General features: G+C 46.6%; 1 protein-coding gene across 16 annotated transcripts; it reads left to right on the forward strand.

Moving 5' to 3' along the window:
• Positions 1-92: 92 nt before the first annotated feature.
• Positions 93-20574, forward strand: PURA (purine rich element binding protein A). Of its 16 annotated transcripts, none has more exons than XM_032125089.1 (4): positions 93-1273; positions 17359-17424; positions 17512-17568; positions 18552-20574. In XM_032125089.1, the coding sequence occupies exon 1, from the start codon at positions 108-110 to the stop codon at positions 1056-1058; it is 951 nt and encodes a 316-aa protein (XP_031980980.1). In that variant the 5' UTR covers positions 93-107; the 3' UTR covers positions 1059-1273; positions 17359-17424; positions 17512-17568; positions 18552-20574. The 16 variants fall into 16 exon arrangements, with proteins under 16 accessions (XP_031980980.1, XP_031980986.1, XP_031980979.1 ...); XM_032125095.1 differs by having other exon boundaries at positions 20012-20574; XM_032125088.1 differs by lacking the exon at positions 17512-17568 and adding an exon at positions 17627-17703.
• The last annotated feature ends 562 nt before the right edge of the window (positions 20575-21136 follow it).

A 21136-nucleotide genomic window follows, 5' to 3' on the forward strand; every position in this document is an offset into this window, starting at 1 on the left:
CGGCGGCGGCGGCGGAGGAGGCGGCGGCGGCGCGGGGGCGGCCGCGCCGGGGCGAGCAGCGGCGGGCGAGGCCCGAGCGGCGGCGGCGGCGGAGCGGCGGCGGCATCATGGCGGACAGAGACAGCGGCAGCGAGCAGGGCGGCGGCGGCGGGGGCGCGGCGGGCGCCGGGGGGCCGGGCGCGGGCGGCGGCGGCCCGGGCGGCGGCGGCGGCGGCGGCGGGGGCCCGGGCGGCGGGCTGCAGCACGAGACGCAGGAGCTGGCCTCCAAGCGGGTGGACATCCAGAACAAGCGCTTCTACCTGGACGTGAAGCAGAACGCCAAGGGCCGCTTCCTCAAGATCGCCGAGGTGGGCGCGGGCGGCAACAAGAGCCGCCTGACCCTCTCCATGTCGGTGGCCGTCGAGTTCCGCGACTACCTGGGCGACTTCATCGAGCACTACGCGCAGCTGGGGCCCAGCCAGCCCCCCGAACTGGCGCAGGCGGCCGACGAGCCCCGGCGGGCGCTGAAGAGCGAGTTCCTGGTGCGGGAGAACCGCAAGTACTACATGGATCTGAAGGAGAACCAGCGCGGGCGCTTCCTGCGCGTCCGCCAGACCGTGAACCGCGGCCCGGGGCTGGGCTCCACGCAGGGCCAGACCATCGCGCTGCCCGCACAGGGCCTCATCGAGTTCCGCGACGCCCTGGCCAAGCTCATCGACGACTACGGCGTGGAGGAGGAGCCGGCCGAGCTGCCCGAGGGCACCTCCTTGACTGTGGACAACAAGCGTTTCTTCTTCGACGTGGGTTCCAACAAGTACGGCGTGTTCATGCGGGTGAGCGAGGTGAAGCCCACCTACCGCAACTCCATCACCGTCCCCTACAAGGTCTGGGCCAAGTTCGGCCACACCTTCTGCAAGTACTCGGACGAGATGAAGAAGATCCAGGAGAAGCAGCGGGACAAGCGCGCCGCCGCCGCCGCCGCCCCCGCCGTGGGCGCCGAGCCGCCCCCCGAGGCCGAGGCGGCCGCCGCCGGGCCGCCCGGCGCGCTGCTGCAGGCCGAGGAGCCCGAGGAGGACTGACCGCCCGCCCCCCGGGACGCGGACTGGCCCCGCCGCCGGCGGGAGGGCGGGCGGGCGGCGGGGCGCGGGGGCGGCGGCCCGGAGCCCCCCCTCCGCCCGGAGCCCCCCCGGCCGCGCCGCCCGCCCGGCGCCCCCCCCGCCGCCCGGCAGCAGCAGCGCCTCAGACCCGCCACCCATCGCTGGATGTTCCTCCACTTTACCCACCGTATCAAACAGTAAGCAGCTGCTAAAACAAAACAAAACAAAAAAAAACAAAACACACAAAAAAAAAAAAAGAGTCAAAAAAAAAAAAAGTAATAACATTATATATGAACTGTGTTTCCTACTTGATTAAAAATATAAAGAACTGAGTGTTTATTTCCCTAATTAACCGAGAACTTTTGTACACGTTTAAGCTATTATTATTAAAAGTGTTTGCAAAAATGGTCAAGATTATAATATTGCTGAATTATATAAAAAAAAAAAGTCCTTTTCATGTTGAGCTAACATTTGACTTTAGCACAAAAAAAAAAAAGAGATATTTTAGAACACGTAAAATAATATTTTTAGTTTTTTCTTCTCATTTTGTTACCAAATTTCGAACCTTACATGGAGGTTACTATAGTATATTTGACACCCTATATACCTGTGATTAGAGATGTGTATATATATATGAGGGCTAGGCATGCTGTGTGTCTGAGCTTTGTCTAAATGTTATGCAGAAGTTTGTAGAGTTAAAAGGTACGTAGGTTTAATTCATGCAAGGTAAACAATAAGTGCTCTCTTTTATACAATATGCATTGCATCTGGACCTTAAACATATAAAAATGGTCAGTGAAACTTCTGTGAACATGAAGAAAAATTATTAAAAAAGGCATTTAAATGAAATTTGCTAACTTGTGATTTTTACGTTTGAACCAAAGTTCTTCAAATAGTAAAAAAAAAAAAAAAAAAGGAAAGAGGAAAAGAAAAAAAAAAGAGAGAGAGAGAGAGAAAAAAAAAAAACGAAAAGTAAAGAATTTCCTCCCATAATATTTTTTTTCTGCACCTGTTTGGTTTACAACTGAGTAGGCGTATTGTCATTATTGTGTATATGAGATGTACTTGTATTGTTCATAATATATTTTTTTTATTCTGTGTACTTAAAGTACTTAACCTGACGTGCAGCGGTTTCCAGTGCACCTGTTTTTGGACAGCAGGTAGCGAGTCTTTCGGTGTCGCCACTGGCACTAGCACTATCTCCTGAACTCGTGAGAGGTCCGGACCGATGCTTTGATCCCTGTTAACTTCCGTAGGCCTGTTAGGAACCAGTGCAGCACGAGGGCAGCGTGATCCCACTGAGCCATGGGGGTCGGAGTTTGGTTGGACAGTGAAAGCCAAGCCGGTGTGTGTCCGTAACGGATTATTTCCATGTAGCTGTGGTGCTAGTTATTATTACTGGCTACATACCTGGCGAGCCTGGCCGTGCCCTGCCCTCCCCGTCCCAGCTCCCGCCGCGCGCGGGCTCTGCTCAAAGCCTAGGCTAGGGAAACACAGATTTGTCAGAACACTAATCTGTCCAGGTGTGTTCTCCAAATTGAAATTGTTTGTAATAATAATAAGAATAATAATAGACTTTTACAGGTTGTCTTTGTTGTTTTCGGTTATGTTGGGTTGTTTTTTTTTTTTTTTTCTTTTAAAAAAAGTTGGTGTGCTTTTAATTGACTAACTTCTTGCTGCTGTATAGTAAAAATATTAATATATTTTTATCATTAAACTGCTGCATGACTATCATCATTGCGAGTGAAGAGAAAATGTTATAAAAAAAAGATGCCTTAAACAGTGAAAACAAAACTTTATTTTTTGTTTTTTCTTTTCTTTTCTTTTCTTGGCTGGAATTCAGTAGAGAGCGTTTCAGAGAAACTAGAATCTTGTTCCACTCGGAAGTTTTTTGGGAATGCAATCATTTTGCTGAATGGTCTTGGCTGAGTTAGGGGTCAGGTAGACCTGAGCTGCTCCTGTGTGAGCAGGAGCTGCCAGCACTTCTTTACCGAGGGGCAAGGATGGAGTTTTGGAAGGGTGGGGAGAAAACAAAAAAAAAGCTTGTTTTAAAGAATTTGATTTCCTGCTGTCGTTTTATTCCCGGTTGAAATTATGATTCCCTTTTTCTTCTTGGGTTTTGTTTTTGGTTTTTTTTTTTTGGTTTTTTTGAGATGTACTGTAAGTGTCAAAACAAGCTGTTTCCATTGTACCATGCATTATTGCCCTTGAAAGAAGTTTGCTGTTAGTGTTCACAGAAAGTTAAACACAAGACGCTGGTAGCGAGGTGTTTCTGTTTCTTTTTAAACAATCACTGGAAATGTTTAAAATTGCTTTAATGTGCACTTTTCCTATTTCCCAGTAGTGGAATAAGCTTTTCAGAGTGCGTAATGTGACATTTGAAATGGTTCTCAATTGCATGTAAACGTGTCTGATAACCTGCTTCTGAATCGGAGGCTCTGGATGGGCAGTTCCAGCGATTATTGTACTTCAACTGTGATGTGTCGGGACTGCACTCTCCATGCTGCTAGACGTAGTTAGGAATTTAATTGCTTTGGTTTTGCTACTTGATTGATTGTCTCGGTCCTGCTGTTCACTGCCCTCCCCAAAGTTGTCGCGCTGCCGACGGACGCGCTCCGCTCCGGCGCCCGTAGTTCCACGCCGCCGCGGTGCGTTCCCAGCAATAAGTAGCGGGAGGCGAGGAGAGCACGGCAGAGTGTCCTTCCGTCCCTCCCGGCTCCTGGGAGCATCGCTAACGAGGCAGGCTGCTCCCGTGGTCTTCCTCGCCCGCGCCGCCCGGATCCTGCCCAGGATCCGGCTGACTCGAGAAGCGCACGGGCCGCGCGGTTCCAGTCAAACCAGTACAGCCTGGAACAGCCCGCGGGCAGTTCTGTGAACAGTGGCCGAGAACTTGTGGTCAGTTTTTGTCTCGTTTTGGGTTTCTTCTGCGTGTTTCCTTGGTTTTTTGTTTTGGTTTGGTTTTTTTTCTTCTTTTAACGCACGTTCTGTATGTTCAAGGACTTGATGAATGATGATAACGAAAGACTAAAATGACTGTAAAGATTCGTGGGATTTTGCTCCTGGTTGTTTTTAGTTTTCTTTTGATTTATTTTTCTACTTTTTTTTGTTTTAATTTTTGTTTTCCCGGAGGTGCTCGATACTTTACCAAGGCTCTAATATCTCAGTATTTAAAACAAATCAGAGCAGAAAACCCTGTTTAATGTTAGAAGAAGAAAGGTATATTTGACCATATGTGTTGTTTTAAAAAAAGACAGTATGCTCAAATGTGCCAAGATACCTAATTCCTGAGAAGTATGCCTTATATTTTCCTTGATTATATGCTTTTAAATGTCTTGTAGAATAGGTCCAAGAGCATGATAAAAGCTACTTTATAATGACTACGTGCAAGAAAACTTGAAATTCATTGCAATACTGACATTATTTTATTTTTAAGTTAAAGGGACACTGTCAAGTAACTTACCATTGAAATACAACCACCTTTTAAGTGGTTTTATACTAACGGAGAAACGTCCTCCAAATTCAAATTCTATTTTTTTTTTGTTGTTAAAAGGAGAAAAAAAAAGTGAAATTGCTCTATGTTTGAGAATTTAAATAAAAGAAAGAAAGAAAGAAGGAAAGAAAGAAAGAAAGAAAGAAAGAAAGAAAGAAAGAAAGAAAGAAAGAAAGAAAGAAAGAAAGAAAGAAAAGAAACAGCACTAGCCGCTGTTGATTCCTGCCTCTTTTTTGCGGTCCCGCTTACGATGCTGCGGGGGGGGCAGCCCGCAGCTTCCCGGGAGCCGGGGGGCTTGGCCGGACCCCCGCGGGGTTCCCCCGGCGCCGGGAGCCCCCGGGATGGGCCGGGCGGGATCCGCGGGCGAGCAGGAGCCCGGCCGCGGGTGCCGGGAGCGCGCCGAGCTCGCAGCCAGGCGCGCCCGTAGGCGGAGAGCTTTTCGTTTTTTGAAAATTCAATTGGGAAAAAAAAAAAAAAAAAAAAAAAAAGGAAAGAAATACTTGACAGTGTCACTTCGTGCGTATCCCTCGCAGGGGTTGAAATGTGCTGGGGGTAGCGCTGCCGGGAGAGCGGTTCCCAACCTGTCCCGGGACTGTGGGAAGCGCAGAGGGGCTGCCCCAGGGGCAGCGGGCGGGCGCGGAGCCCACCCTGCGAGCCAGGCAGAGCTGCTGCCGGGGATTTAACCCCTGCTCAGAGCCGACCGGTAACTTCTTTTTTTGTTTTGTTTTGTTTCGGGTTTGGTTTTTTTTTGGTTTTTGGTTTTGGTTTGGTTTTTGGTTTTTTTATTTTTGGGAGCAATTACTTTGTTGCCTTTAAAAATAGCACTGTAACCACCTTTTTTTATGATTAGCTGTAGTGTAACCTTTGTCCCTTCAAACTATGCAAGCTATGAAATGTAAATTAGGGATCAGTTAAAGATAGTTGATTATATTCAATCAGTTGACATTCATGCACTAACTGGAGTATATACAGATAAAGCTATTAGAGTGACTTGTATGCTAACAGCAAGATATAACATACCTACCTATTCTAAAAAAATTACTATTAATATTGTATAACAGGACTGTGGGGGTTGGGAGGGAATGTTATCTCTTATCTTCTTAAAAGGGGATTTAAGATTTTTATAACTGTTTTTTCCATCAAACTTTAATATTTTTGTCAAATTTTTAGGTATTTAATTTGTAAAATAGATTTTACTTTGTACTGGCGTACAGAAAATAGGGATTGATTTAAACTTTTTTGAAGCCAAGTGATCAAGTACATTTGTAATAAAAAGTCAATGGATCTATATCAGTCGTACTCACTGTTTTCATTTCTTGTACGTTCTAATGCAGTGGCGCTGTATGTCTCCCAAGGAAAAAAAAAATTGGGGAGGGGGGTGGAAGGAGAAGGCAAAAATGTCAGCATTGATGCTGCCAATTGATGCAACTTTGTGTGTGCAAGTGGCCCCTGGTCAGTGGAGATTTGGTAGATATGCATTTTTCCTAAAACACGGTGCCCTTTTTCCAGAAGGGTTTATGCAAACCTGATGTTTTTGGCATGTCTTCACTTCACGCTTCCACCTTGGCGCCCGTAAACACTAAAGTCGCCCTTTGGGAAGCGCCTTTCCCTGGCACTTCAGAAAAAGCAAAACCAACCAAAGCAAAACTCCGATTTCTTCTAAAGTGGTGAACTACAGCACATGATGTTTTTGCACCCTCACACGCTGTCTCCCTTCCTCCAAGGTCTGCCACTTGCTTTTCTCTAAGTTCAAGAGGTCAACTTTTTTTTTGTTTCGTTTTTTTTAAGTAAAATTGCCAAGTCTTTTGGATCGAAGACTTCAGCAGATCCATCGAGCTTGGATCCAACACCTTGCAGAGCACTGACATAATTATTTTTTGGTTGCTTGTTTGCTTTAAACCCAGCCCTCCCCTTCCCTGTCCCAGGGCATATACCAAATCTGATTGACTTGTCTGTGGCAGAAGTTGTGGGAGTCAGCAGGGAGAATGACGACATTAATGTACAAGAATGCTAAAACAGGTTTACATTTTAGGGACTCTCGTCAAGCAGGAAAACTCAAAAGTATAACTAGAACCAACCAATTTCCAGTTTCCTCAGTTTCACTAGTCCTCCAGGTACAAAGTGAGTCTCTCTTAGGTGAGTTGGAAAGAAGGCAGTGAAGTCAAATTCCTCCACAACTGTGCCATTTGCTCCTTCAAAAACCTGCTGCTTCCTACTGTATTGGGTGGCTTTTGGAGAGGTAGGGCTCTGCCTGAAGTGCTGGGAGTTTCTCTTTTAAAAAGACACTGTCAAGAATTTTTCATTTTTAGAAACCCAGTTTGCAGCTTTTTTTTTCCTTGCCTTTTTTTTTTCTTTTTTTTTTTTCTTTTGCTTTTTGTCAGGCTTACCCAAACTTTCCCTTTATTGTCCTACTCTCCTCTTTTGTTGGCTGCCTGCTCCTTGTTAACTCAGCTTGTGCAGCTGGAGGGTCACTGTTTCTGGTGGTGTTTGGACTATCTGGAAGAGAAGCCCAGTAGTTTGAAATTCTCAAGCTGGGCTTTTTTATATCTTTTGCACACTCATTTCTCTCCCTAAAAGTTTTACTCTTCTTGGCTTTCTCCTGGAATGTGTGAAGATAGGTGAAGGGCTCTGAATTTTTGGTGGCAGAACAGAGAAACGGGCTGCACGCAAAGTGTTGTCACAATGTTTTGACAAAACCGACGAGGTAAACAAGCGAGTTCCATTTTTATTCCTGATTCCTTCTGCTGTTGCCATCTCCTGTGCCGCTTGCAACAATGAAAGAGAGTTTCTGCCCAGAGCTTTTTTTTGTGGTTCCTTTTACTCTGCTCACTTGCACATGATTTAGCTCGCTGGCACGGCAAAATGTGCGTGGGTTGTGAGCGTGGCAAGGAGATACGTATATAGAGTTTAAAGCTAGTTAAGGTTAATTTAAATGGACTTCCAAAATTATAACCTTTTTTAAAAGCTTGTATTACCCAGAGCCTAATCTTTGGGCCTGAAGTTCATGGCTTTTATTTTTTTTTTTCTCCGAAGTGGTGTGTGTTGTGTTGGGATGGCTGAGGGTGATGGCGCAGGAAGGATGCGCCTCTCGTGTGGCAGCTCTCCGGAAGCTCCGCAGCTGGAGCGGGGCTGTCTGCTCTGCTCCCAGCAGAGGCTGCCTTCCCGCTCCCATTCGTGCCAGATGGTCCTGGGTCCGCTCTGGGAGTTTCTCGTAGCCTGCCTATTCTTCTCGTTATCTTTCCAAAGCTTTTCAGTTCCTGATGGGGCTGTGTGTTAGCAGCACTGCAGTCTGGGAGAAAGGCAGCTCACATAAGGGCGTGCAACAATCCCACTTCTTGTGAATTACAAGTGGGCCACGAGGCTTTACTGGGCTGGTGTTGCTTGTTGTTAGTGCCGAACAGCTGCAGATACCAGAGAGAAGTAAAGGCCAAATCATCCATTTGCAGGGGTTCACAGTGTTAATTCTCCAGTGGCATTCTGGATATTTTACTGCAATTTGGATGGCATAGAAGTTGCTGCTGGAGGAGCACATTGGAAGGGAAAGGATGAGCGGGTTGGTGTTTGGGCAGGTGTGGTGCTGTCATTAACGAAGGCATTTCCTGAGGCGGCAGACTCAGGCTGGGTGAAAAGAGTTTGTCCCAGGGGAGGGGCTCCCAGCAGTCACAGCAAAGGTGTTGTCTGTCTGCAGGGTGGGAAAAGGCTTTCAGAGCAAGGTGGGAGATTGGATGTGGCAGAGATGGATGGCCGAGGTACACCTGGGCTGCCATGCAAGTGCTTCAGCATCAGCACAGGTATGGGGGATGGCACTTAGAGAAGCCCATGGGAGCCTGACGGCAGTGGCTCTTTGTCACAGGCAGCTGAGGGGTGTCAGGCAGCTGGTCCCCGGGGATTGTGGAGCTGCAGGGGCTGAGCTCCCCGGCTGGGGTAGCTCTGCTAGTCCCATCGTTGCAGTTTGGTGGCTGAAGCCAGATGAGCATTTTGTGTTTCAGAAGAGTCAAAGCATGTCACTCCCACCTCTATAAAAGCAGTAACCGGTTGTGTAGTCTGTTTGAGGCAAAATATCACCGAAGAGGGAGAGTTGAAGTCATACAGCAAGAAACGAGGCATGTTTTCACGGAAAAATGTCAGCTGGAGATTAAGTGAAAAAAGATAAAGATAGAGGACTTTTGGCCCCACTATCTGTCTTTTGAATGTTGACTGATTAAAACAAGACAGAGTGAAAGGCTGGATATCCCCGAACAATGCTTCACTGTCCCTCTGCAGATCAATACTGCTGGCGCTCCTTTACCCAGAGAGGGGATCTGGTCCTGAGCTTTTTGCTCTGGAAGGCACCATGGCCAGCTAAGATGGAGCCTGCTCAGGCTGGCCGTAGATTTTGCCTGCATGTGGGTGTTGTCTCATTTTGGGTGACCAGACATCACCTGGGCTGTGGCAGTATCTCTGCAGCTCGAATTGGCTATGCGGTTCGGTAGGGAAATTCTGCTGTCCCTGTGTAATGTATCTTGGAGCAGTCTCAGAGTGCAAGACCTGATACAGTTTGGGTTTAACTAAGACAGGTTCTACCAACCAGTGGGCATTAGGTTTATCAGACCAAGCTAGAGCTCACAGGAGAGTGAAATATCCAAAACACAGATAATGTAGCTGTCAGGTCCTGAGCAGGGACTACTGTGCTGTTGAACTTGGCTCTGGCTGTGCTGATGACTCTGGCCATTTCCACACCTGGTCTTGAGGCTTAGGTTCATGACGTGGTGAACCTCTGCTCCTTTCTGGATCTGCCATCAGCTGGGAGGGTGCTTGGTTTGAATGGGAATCTGCTGGATCTCCCCAGCACGAACTCGATCTTAACTCAGACAGTTCCTTGGCTTTGCTGGTGATCAGTTGGTTTGCTGTCCGTCCTGACATCAGCTTTGCAAAAATACACACCTTAACCCTTTCTGAGTCTTAGGCCATATAGCAGACTGAAGTGCAAAGAGGACTGGCTGCAGCACTGGCAGTGGGAGTTTCTGCTGAGTCTCCCTGGCTGTGGCATTGAAGCATTTTTTTCTTGAAACACTATCTTGAAATATGCAGGAAGCAAAAACCCAGCTTCATTCTTTCTGTTTGAGATTGGAGAGGTGAGAGGTGTGGATTTATATCTGCAGCAAGGAAGGATGTGCCCCTCCTGGCTGGGAAGACCTTGGAGGGAGGTGGCTGTTGTGGGAGCTGATCCCAGTGCGTGCCGCTGGGACGGCAAGTGCATGACTTGGAGAGATTTAGACAGCTTTTTGGGAAAAACCTCCTTGTGTTGAAATGTCATCCCAGTCACGATGTTGATTTCAGTGGAGAATTGCTTGTGAAAGTGGCTGGCAAGCTGCATCTGAAGGCCCGTGACCACGCTGACCCCGGTGGGTTTGGCTGTGTTACTGGACATGGTGCAGAGACCGTGCAGCAGCCCCGTGGGTGAATGCCTTGGTGCAAGAGATCGTGTCCTACCAACACGAGTCAGCGCTTTGGGCTGTGAGGTGTTGCTGTCATGCTTGCAGGAAGGTCTGGGAGCTGAGCCTGGGCTCTCAGACATCATCATCATCATCATCATCATGCTCTGGATTGATGCATGGGCCAGCACTGGCACGGGGTGTTTTGGGGTGGCTGTGGGGGCTCTGCTGCAGGGATGACCCCCCCAGCATGGTTTGAGCTCCTCTGTGTCACCAGCTGTGCTGATGTGGCAGGTGCTGAGATGAGGCTGGAGGAGGCTCTGTCCGTATCATACCTGCCTGGATAGTTTCTGTTGCTGAGAGCTGAGGGTCAGTAAATGAGCAGTGGTCGTTTCTTCTGTTACTGATGAATGTCTTCATGTGTGACTCGGACTCAAACTGCCATCGAGGTTGGGACATTCGAGGTTTGGGGGGTTTTGTTCTCACTCTGGGTAGAAAGGCAGCTGTCAGAGGGCAGGACAGTGGTTGTGCATCGGGCAGGACCTGTCTGTTGGGATGTCTGGGAGCAGCAGTGTCGTTTGAAAGGCAGCCACCTTGGTTTGGGTGTCTCTGTTCCCCAGCTTGGGATTGCTCTACTGTCTCCCTAGGGAATGCATTTTATTTCTCCGTGCTCCATCCTGGTTGCACAATAGTGAGCATGATGTAGGCCGCAGTCTCCTGAGGTTTGGAACTTGCCTGGGCTCACCTTTTGCCCAGGCATCTCATATGGGCAGGGGAGCTCAGACCAGCAGCTCCTGGGGAGTGAGTCTGCATCGGCACATCAGTGTCAGCCGGTCCAGGCTCTTCAGAACTCACCTGGGGGTCGAGAGGTGAGCGCTGGGATTTCAGGGACCAGCTCTTCTCTCTGCCTCAGTCCAGCAGAAGCAGGTCCAGCTGGCTCACTTTTGGGCAAGCTGGGAAGGCTTGCCGATCTGTCAATACTTCAGGAAATGCCAGGGCTAGGAATCATGGAGAAAGGATTTTGTGAAATCTGGTATTTAAACCTCCCACTCGAGTGATGCTGAGGAGAGCTGGCAATGTAGCATTGGCTTATCAGGAGCTGTGTGGGCAGGTCAGCTCAAAAAAAAATGTTGTGTGAGCAGTACCAGAGGTGAAGGAAAGAAGCCGGTGTCTTGTCAGGTACAGAGTTTAAATGGGGTCAGAATTTCTTTTTATTAAAAAGATTGTTTTATTTAAATAATAAATGACAGTAGGTTCACCGTTGCCACGGGCTGCTGAAGGGCAACCAGGCAGGTCTGAGCAAAGTAGGGACTAAAGGCTTTGAATTATTTTCTGTCATTAATAACTCTGAACTAAGCACTGCAAATTCATATAAAAGCCATCTCTGCTTTTGTGCATGCGAACAGTTTGGTTTGTGGATAGGTCTGCTGTGTTCAGAGGCTCATTCTATCTTGGAAAAAAAGAGTTGGCTTCTGAGCTTCACCCGTCAATAAAAGTCTTGGAAAATGAGTCCTCGCAGGCTTCTGCAAGGCCATATGTAACTTATCTTGTCCAATGCAAGTCTCTAATTGGCAGTTTAAAGTCATTTTAAAAAAAGAATCTGTTAACAGTCAGTCTATTTTTAGTTTAAAGATGGACTTTATATGGTCATAAAGTAAAATTCCTAGCTTAATTATGGGAATCAAAGTACATTGGCTTAATTGCACAAAAAACTGCACACAAGAGTGCAGAGAGGACACGCTTTACGAGTGATTATCTGCTGATAAAATATTGTATGGAGCAACAAGTGGGGGAATTCCAGGCTCTAGAAAGCATCCTGAGGCCAGAACTGCTGAGCTGGTGGAGGAGAGATGGCATCAAATCCTCTGCAGATGGTCAGGGTTCATTCCCACCACAGCACCGGCTGCCTTGCTTTGTATTTATGGAGGCTTGAAACTGGACAGGATTAAAGGGGTGATTTATAACCAAAGCCTTGGTTGAGGAGTTGATTTGTGTTCTGGAGGTGCCACCAGGAGCTGGAGAAGCAGCCGTGGGAGGTTTGAATGGCAGAGGATTTGGTGATGGGAAATACAAGCTCCCAGTGATAGGAGTGACCATCAGGTCAGAACTATTTGCCTGTTGATTGGACACATAGACCTTGAAAGGTATCAGAGTGCTTGGGGCAAGCCTGAAGCTGCCATTCTTGAAGCTGAGATACCCGAGAAGCTAAATTTGGGTGTCCAGGAAGGAGATAGAATTTAGGATGTGGCAGCACCTCTTCCTAAAGTCTTGGTGGTGTGGGAAAAGGCTGTGATAGGGAGGTGAAGTGAATATGACTCCACAGCGTTTCCACTTCAGCCCAGGCGTCCCCAGACTGGTGGCACGGGAAGTGGGCAGGGTTTGGGGAGGACAGACTGAGCACAGCTGGGGGAAGGCTGAGGCTGTCGGGGCTCGGGATGTGCAGAGGTTGGGAGCAGAGCTGTGTGCACAGGAGGGACAGCCAGCTTCAGGCTGTGGGCTGGAGTGAGGAATGGGCACACCTGTACAACAGGGGGGAAACAGGAGACAAAAATAATTGTTGTAGACTGCTCAGTGGTGAAAAAAGACCTCGGCACAGCTGGTCTGATTGAAACATGGTGGGGGTGATGAAATCAATGAGGTACTGCATTACCTGCCATTGCACTCTACTGAGCAGGTATGTTAGGTCATAAAGAACACTGCGTCTAAAAGGTTGCTGTAAAATCTGAGGAAATTGGAGTCCTGACGACCAAACAGCTGCATTTATGTTGGATATAAATTCTGTATTTTAATGACATGGAGGTATTAAGAAGTTTTCTATTCCAGACAAGAGGAAAGTTGTGGGTTTCTTGAGCCTTGGGAAAAAAACAGGCTCATGCATCTTCATAAATCTGTTAGAAAAAGTAAGTTCCATTATGACCATGCTATCTAGCCGGACTGTTTGGGAAGGAACTGGCTAACATTTTGGTGCTCAACAGCTTGATTTACTTAAAGGATCATTTCTTGTAACAGCCTGGTCTAGAGCTAGCCTTTGTTTAGGACTAAAACGTAAGAACTGATTCAAGATACAATTATTGTTGAGTTGGCAAGTGGCAGTGACCAGCCGGGGGTCACTGAATTGCAGGTTCAGTATTCTCAGGGGTGGAAGGTGCTGGACTAAAAGTGAGTCTTGTGTTACAAAATATTGCAGGGGAGAAGATCAGAAAAATGAAGTCCTTAGATTTACCATAGATATGTGGGAAGGTTACAGGCATCCAGATGAGGCAGAAGTCTGTCATGAAAGAGCGAAGAACCCTACAACTGTTGTTAAAAATAGTTATAAAGGAAGGGACTTCTGGAGTTCAGGAAGATTCCATCAAAAGACAGAAGTCCAACTCTTGAGGAGCAGACTGAAAGAACCATGTGGTAGGGCAGAAAATGAAGCAGTTTAGGCAGGGCTTTGCAGAGCTGGGGGCCTTGGGGAGCCAATGGTGTCTGAGGGACATCAGAGACAGGGCTGGGGAGAAAATCTGGGTTTCATTTCCTGCACTGCTTCATGCCACTGAAGTGACTCCTCCATGTCATTCTGGAGCACAGGGCATGTTTGAGAGCCTGCTGTCCATCACCTCATCCTTTTGGGTGAGATAAGGAGCCTCCCTCTGAAACTCAAGTGAGGCAGAGATGCTGGAGCAAAGTAGGAAATTCAAGTAGAGGAGCAACAGGTGTATCAAGGGGTTTCTAAAAAGCTTGGCTCTGAAACACTAAAGGTACTAGCAAAACCAGGGCTGTCAAAAAACAGCTTAGTATTCTCCATGACTAGATAACATCCTAATGTCAGGTTATTATTTTTTTTAATTAAAGTAGTAATCGAGGCACAGGGAATTGAAGATCAGCAACCCTGAACTCCAGTTTGAGAAAGAGAAGCTGAAGTGCTGTAGCTCTTCAGTGTGTGAGGTGGAAAGCAGCACACTTTCTGCAAAGAAAGGGGATTGGACCAGGTGATCCCTTCCAACCTGATCCATTCTTTGATTCTGTGATCAGTCGGGTTTGCTGGGGCACCTGCCAGAATGTCTGAGCACCTTGACAAACAGCAGGATAAAAAATAGGCTTATAATGAGAAGAGAAATATCATGGAGCCCTTCCTTGGTTGCAGTTCTATTGGTCACTTGGGGAGCAAAAGGCAGACTAAAGTCTAGTTAGAGAATGATTAAAGACTTCCAAGTCTGCATCTTCAGCCTTTGAGCAAATGAGTTCCATTCAATGGTTTCATTAAAACCAGAGTTGCTGGGTAGAGAAGGGTTGATTTTCATGGAACTTTTCTGGTGGACACCACTAGGTCCAAGTTGCAAAGTCTGATCTGAGGGGAGAAACAAGCCCAGAGTACTGGGTAATATGGTATCTAAATTTCTCCTGTAAAGCAACACCCCCAGTTCCTGCCTTGAGCTGGACTTGCAGGTCTGCCAGATCCCAGAGTGTGCCTGGATAGCTGATACTGTGGGTACGTTCTGTTTTCTTTTATCTTTATTGAGAAAAAACTCTTGCTTTTGAAAATGGGCAGAAAGGGAAGGAGTAGGGACAGAGAGAGGTCTGGGCAGCACCTTTCAGCTCTTGTCTAGGTCTGTCCTTGAGGGAGGGTTGTTGGTGTGTGTGCATGTGCAGACCTGTGTTATCTCTCTTCCCAAGACACTCAGGAGCACCCACAGGTAACTGGTGTCAGCCAGAGCAACCTTTGGCTGCTCTGGCTTAGTTTTAGGCTTCTTAAAAGTCTAGGAGTCATGGCAAATACCCTGACTTCTCCCATCTTCCCTGTCTCCAGCAGATCATGGTACCAAAGAGTGAGTGCTCTGATAAGTTGTTGGAGTTTGCAATAGAAGCAGGATAACTGCAGGCACTGCGGGGCTTTCAGTCAGAGTTTATGTTTAAAGACAAGGAGCAGAGTGCTTGGGTTATGCTGGAGAAGTGACCCCAGCCTGGCTATGGCTGGAAAATTGAGAAGAGCATGATAAGGTCTGGTTCTGTGAGCATGGGGACATGTGAGGCAACAGGCAGTGGGGGAAAAAAGCAATTTTTAATGCTCCGTCAGTATGCCAGGCTGTAAGTGAATTGCTCATTCAGGAAGAAGAGCTCAGATTCTGGCAGCAGAGCAAATGAAGTGAAGGTGTGTAGCCTGCCACAGGAACCCTGCACATTCCAGATGTAGGTGCAGGTTTGTGAGGCTGCTGAGCAGGAGCTCCTCTGTACCACAGCTCGTTAGACCCCCACGGTGTCCCTGTGCTGCTCTCCCTGGTAATCGGGTGGTTGTCACTGGCACAACCTTTGTGCCTACCCCTAGATATCCATTAGATTGCTCACTTCTAGTTGAATTATACCAGCTGACTTTGAAGTACTCAATATAAAACCATCGTGGTATGCTTGCATGATAGTTATTTGATGTAAGAAACAATTTCTTGTGCTCTCTCTTTAGGAATTTGGGCTTTGAGTTTCACTGAGGTGTGTTGTTCGTACCCAACTGCACAGGATCAGGCCCATCTCTGTTTTAAAATGTATTTCACATCAGCGTTTAGAAATGTTCTAGGAAACAAATTAGGAGATCGAGTTGTCTGTCACAGGCTCAGATGATCATAGCGACTTGTGCTCAAGGCTCCGTCCTCGTAGAGACCTGCACGGCTGCTTTGTGTAACTGCTGTCAGAGCTCTGGCGTTCTGGTAATAGTGTTTTTTAATAAATGTACTGAGTATACTCGCCTTTAAATCCTGTTAGGTACCGATAATTATCACTGGTATTCTGTACATTAGCTCTGTACTAGCATTCACATTGGACTAGGCTTAATAGCGTGAGTGGCAAAGATGACTTGAAAAAGGAAAATTAATTTATACCCTTTTCGTGTGGTTCTACCCCGTGTCGTGGGTGGTTTGTAGAAGTACCAGAAGTGCTACAATGGTCTTCCCCCTTTTACTTGCTGCAATTCTCTGCAGAAGAACATACAGATTTAAGTCTGTTTTTCCATCCTTTGGAGACACTGAGATGTTATCATGGTGAGGCCCATGGAAATACCCAGACAAGCTGGGCCCTCACGCAGAGATAAGGCATCTTTTCCATTTGTTTTTTTTTTAATTCTGCTGTCCATCCTCCAAGCTTTTTTTCTTTTTTTTTTTAATGTAAAAAAGTTATTCCCTCATCTGTCAGTGCAACATCCTCTAGGATATTTGTGGTCTTCCAGGAAAAGTAGACAGGACTGGAATTAACTAATGCCAAAAATTGCCCATGGCAAGGGAGGGAAATCCTTGTTTTCAAGACAAACCCCATCCAGACTTTTTTTCAGACACCCCGCAACACACCACAAGGGTATAAATCCCGACTTTTTCTTTTCCAGGTGATCTTTAAGGCCAGGTAGCAGAGGGCAGGGTTTTGCCCTCCAGCGGGGTTCCGGTGCTGTGTGGCATCCGCGCTGTCCCGCAGGTCTGAGCCCCCGGCACCCCGGCATTTAGGGAGCTCCATGGGGTTGGCTTTCACCATGTCCTCGATTTGGATCCCCAGGGCAGAAAAATTAGGACTTTCTCAGTTAAAGAAAAAACCGAAAGTAAAGCAAAATCTCTGGAGAGTTGTGTTTCCCCACAGCAGTAACAGCCCCTCAGCACCCACTTCTGTTCAGCCAGCACCCCCGGGTCAGTCCTGCTGGGTTTTTAGCCATCTTGACCTCATGTTTGCAAATATTATTGGTAATATAATGCTCTATGTACAAATGTCTGTGTGGCTCATGTGTATGTTTCTGTGGTTCAAGTCAGCCACAGACTTCTGGAATTTCATTGTACTTTGGTTAAATGTTGGACTTTTAACTCTTCTACTGTATGGCTTCTTGATTTCTCTTGTCCAATGTGGACCAACTCTATTTTTGGAAATAAATAAGCATGTAAATAAAATGAATGGGTTTATGCCACTTACAAGAAAATGCTTTATTTAAAATATACACTCAGTCTTGTATATTTTATGGTATCTCAGGGAGCAGCCGAGGCTCAGGCCCCAGCAGCCTTGTGCTGAGATACCATATTATGTACAAATTCACTTCCAAGTGCTTTTGGAAGCAGACTTCCCATGTCCTGAGCCAAGCCCCTGTAGGACCAGCCTTGCGGAGGAGGGAGGGGGGAAGCCAGAAACACGTAGTTTAAGGGGAGTAAAGGAAAGAAACACAACTTTCCTCTCAACACAAGGCTTCTGGTTTGAGGTGTCTGGGTGCCAGAGACACGGCCGGGTGCAGGGATGCCATGGGTCCTGCCTGGGAGCACGTGGAGATCAGGAGCACGATGACATCTCTTTTTTTTTTTTTTTTAATTTTTTTTTTTAATTCTCCATATAAACCAATATTTACCAGTAATCCTGTGTTTCTGTTTTTGTTTTTTGGCAGACTTTTACCAGTAAATATCGGTTTATTCCTGAAACCAGAAGCCCTAAACATACCTTTGTTTATAAGGTCAGTTGGCATTTTGTCTCTCTCATTCCCCACTCCCCCCCAGTACAACCCAGCAGGTGGTTGAAAGGTACCGAGTTCTCTTTCTAGTTTTCCTGCTCTGCATCTCTGGGAACTGGAGCCCGCAGGACCTAGAGCCTTCTGTTGGTAACGTAGATCTGAGTTTACAAATTATTCTTTTACCATTTTAAATCCTGCTTTTAAGGACAGAGGTGTTCCCACCTGCCCACCACGGGAACCGGTAGAAACCCCTAAATTGCTCCTCCTCTCCGAAGCCTGCGGGTAGGTCTCTCACTAGCATCTTCAGGCTTGGGGCTGAGAAAATAATTTATCCCAAAATGTACACTAAAAAAACTGCCATTTCTGGTTTACAGAGAGCAGGACTGGGGGAGGGAAGGGTGGGAAAGGAGTTTGAAACTTACTCTTCCTCCCATTTTTTTCTAGAAAGCAAATGTGACATGGGGAGGAGGGAGAGAATGTGAACATGGCCCTTCCTAAACTCATTGTAAACTCTTCCTCCGAAGCTGGGGAAAAGGGCAAGTGAAAGATCTGATCCTTAAAAGGACATCACTGGGTGTCTGAGACCCCAAAGGCAGCTGGCGATTTTTAAGGACTCAAATTGCTTTTGGTTTATCCCAAGACCAATTGACTTGGGAGTGTTGAAGCCTCCTTTTTCCCCACAAGTATGTGCCACCCAAACACTGCATGTTTTGTTAATACCCCAGAAGCAGAGAACCTGATGAGGGATAGAAAATGAGTTGACAGCACGGTCCCAGCCAATTTTCTCCTCCCAAGCGAACAAAATGCAAAAAAAATCCCCAAACCAAAACCCATCCCTGACCCCCCAAAAAACATAACCTCCTAAAAAAGCAGGTCAAAGAGGATCTCAAATGCCCAGTCTGGTTTTGTTGTACATGGTTGACACGGGTGTTTTTGGCATAGCTGCAGCCCAACTATGTCCCTTTAAGGAGCACCGGGGCTCGTTTCCTCCTCACGAATCCCGAGCCAAGGGTTTTGCTGTTCCTGAGAGCAGATCGAAGCTCCTGCAGCCTTAGTTGGAGTCCAGAATGAGGGGAGCCCTTCCAGCTGTGCACTTTGAGCTGAAAACTACCTTTCCTCCCCTTTTGCAGCCTGGGTGGTTCTGATTGCTGGCAGTTCTGTAATACAACCTTAATCTGAGCAGTTGAGGCTGGTCCTACCTTATCTTCAGACGTCTTGCGGAGGACTCCTGTTACCAGTTTGGTACTCAAAAGCTACACCCCACCATCAGAAGTCACTTTTTGTCTTTTCCAAAGGCAGTGATAGCTCACCCTCTCTAGCTCTAATGGAAAATGATAATTGCAATGCAACTTTCTAATAAATTGTTCATATATTCATAATTCCGTTGCAATCCCAAATTGGAGAAGAGATCTGTTAAAGGTATATATTAGTCTAGATTTTTCTTATTGTAAATACTGTAATTTTATAATACTGTCAATATTTTATTAACTTAGAAATATTTAACAGAGTTTAATCTATGGTAGTTGATTTATTTATAGGTTTATGTTGCAGCCAATTACGTTCTAATGTAAGATTAACTTTCAGCATGTCAACTTTGAGTGAATAATATATCTTTGGAAAGATTAAGAGAGAAAACTCTCGCTCTTAATCTGTAGTATTTATCCCCAATTCCCAGTTGGGAAGTATTTAACAAAATATTAGGAGGTTTTGAGAGCTCATGAATCTAATAACTGCAGTTGGATTTGAAAATTTGAATTTTGAGATGTACCTGTCTCTTTGACCCTGTGAACAAGTTTGTTTCAGTACCTGACCTCTCCAGCACAGAAGTCTTTATTTTGAGCAAAGGGACACTGTCAGACCAATTTTAGTTTCTTGCTTTTGGGGGGAAAAAAAAGCCGCAAAAACGCAGCCCCGTGGCATGTGTGTTAATTCCTTTTGGATCGCAGGGGGAACAGCTCCTCTCCCGAGGGTTTGGGTCCCTGGCCAGAGCAGCTCCATCCCTGCAGCCCGGCGCTCCGGCCGCTCCGAGGGGGCTGGGCAGTGGCGGTGCTCCCGCAGTCCTGCCGGCCCCGGCCCCGGCCCCGGCTGCCGTCGGAGCTCGGGGAGATGGGCAAAAGTGCACAAAATCTAAAACTTGACCAATTTTTGACCAAAGTGTTTGCTTTTTAAAAATTGAAATCTCTCTCTCTCTTTTCACCTGATGGTGTCCCTTTAGCATCATAAAGATGTTCATGTTCTCTGAAAACCATGAGAAGTGATTTTTCTTTTCAAGGCAGGGGAGAATTGGTCTGTCATGTGTTTGCAACGCAACTTGCATAAAAATACCAAAAATATCTTGAGGGTTTTCACAGGCGTTGGTATTTTTTGAGTGTAAAAGTTAATCTTGATTAGAGATGTGCCAATCTTTACTGCTTTCCTGTAGTGTTGTTACACTTAGGCATTTCAGTTCACTTACAAATATATACTGTAACAGTATACTTTGTACAGATTTATTTAAAATTTATTTGAAAACTGAAATAAAGTAGGCAGAAAATAAAGATATTTATTTTTCATTTGACTATGTAAGAAGGTATCATTCTTTTGGTTTTAGTGCACTGGTGTACCAAGCCTCAGAACCACTGCTTTCTCCAGCTCATAGGATGCTTTTCCAGACTGTGGATACGTGTATGTGTACTGCTGTGTTGATAAGTAAATGCCAACGATGGAGTTCGTTGCTTTTATACATCCCAAAGAGAAGTTCTCCACCGTTCACTGTCTGTTTTCTGACCGAAAAGGCATGTGTTTGTGAACAGTGTTCACGCGAGCTCTGCCATCCCACCCTCACATCAGCTCACACCAATGCCAGGATGGGAGGAGTTGCCTGCGTACCTTCCCCAAAACACCCCGGGCCGCAGTGGCATCGTCAGGGAGCAGTTCAAACCTGTGTCCTTTGGGCTTTGTGTAAAGCAAATGCAGAACAAGAAAAATCGAGATGTTAAATCCATTAGAAAACCAATTCCTTATTGTACAGTAGTATGGAGATCTCTAGTCAACCTGCCATTAATAATAGATTCTTATTTTTTGAATGATCTATTTAAAAGAACAGCAAGCATTGTATTTGCTAGTAAATCTGAAGTGTTTACATGGAATTACTAAATAAATTATTTGATCTAAGATGGCTCTTATCAGTGCTGATTTTTAATAATGGAAATTCGCTTTGGCAGCTGCTTTTTTAGTTCGTGCTGTTCTTTAAAATCTTCCAAAGCAGGTTTTTTTTTTCACTGCATCCTTGTGGTTCAAATTAGGTTCTGAGGAAGAGGCAGAGCACGCCTCTCCCTGCGAGGCCTGACAGGAGTGCTAGCTCACGTTTTCCAAGCCCTTCCATGAGGCCGTCCCTTCGCATCCCAAAGAGCTGAGACGGAGCAGGATGCTCTGCGCCCAAAGCCCTGCGGTTCTCACCGGGCTGAGGCCTGGAGCCTGCAGAGACAGGATATGGGTTTTTAGCAGAAAGCATTGGGATGGAAGTAAAACATCATCCTGTGAGGTAATGAGTTGTCAAACTCAGTTCCAGCGAGGCTTGGTCCTGCTTCCTGCTGTTCCAAGGCTGCTGGAACACCCTGTGCCCCTGCTCGGAGCCTGTGGGTCCGCGGGCAGTCGCCAGAGGCTGAAGCAGAGGAGGGCTTTGGCTCATCAGCGAGGCCAAAGGCAAATTCAGAGGCTCCCACCCCTTCCAAGC

Source organism: Corvus moneduloides, chromosome 15 (assembly GCF_009650955.1).
Source record: "Corvus moneduloides isolate bCorMon1 chromosome 15, bCorMon1.pri, whole genome shotgun sequence".
Taxonomy (NCBI): Eukaryota; Metazoa; Chordata; class Aves; order Passeriformes; family Corvidae; genus Corvus; species Corvus moneduloides.

Bases quoted from the DNA above. Each gene is read 5' to 3' on its own strand.
- PURA (XM_032125079.1), top strand. From the start codon at position 108: ATGGCGGACAGAGACAGCGGCAGCGAGCAGGGCGGCGGCGGCGGGGGC.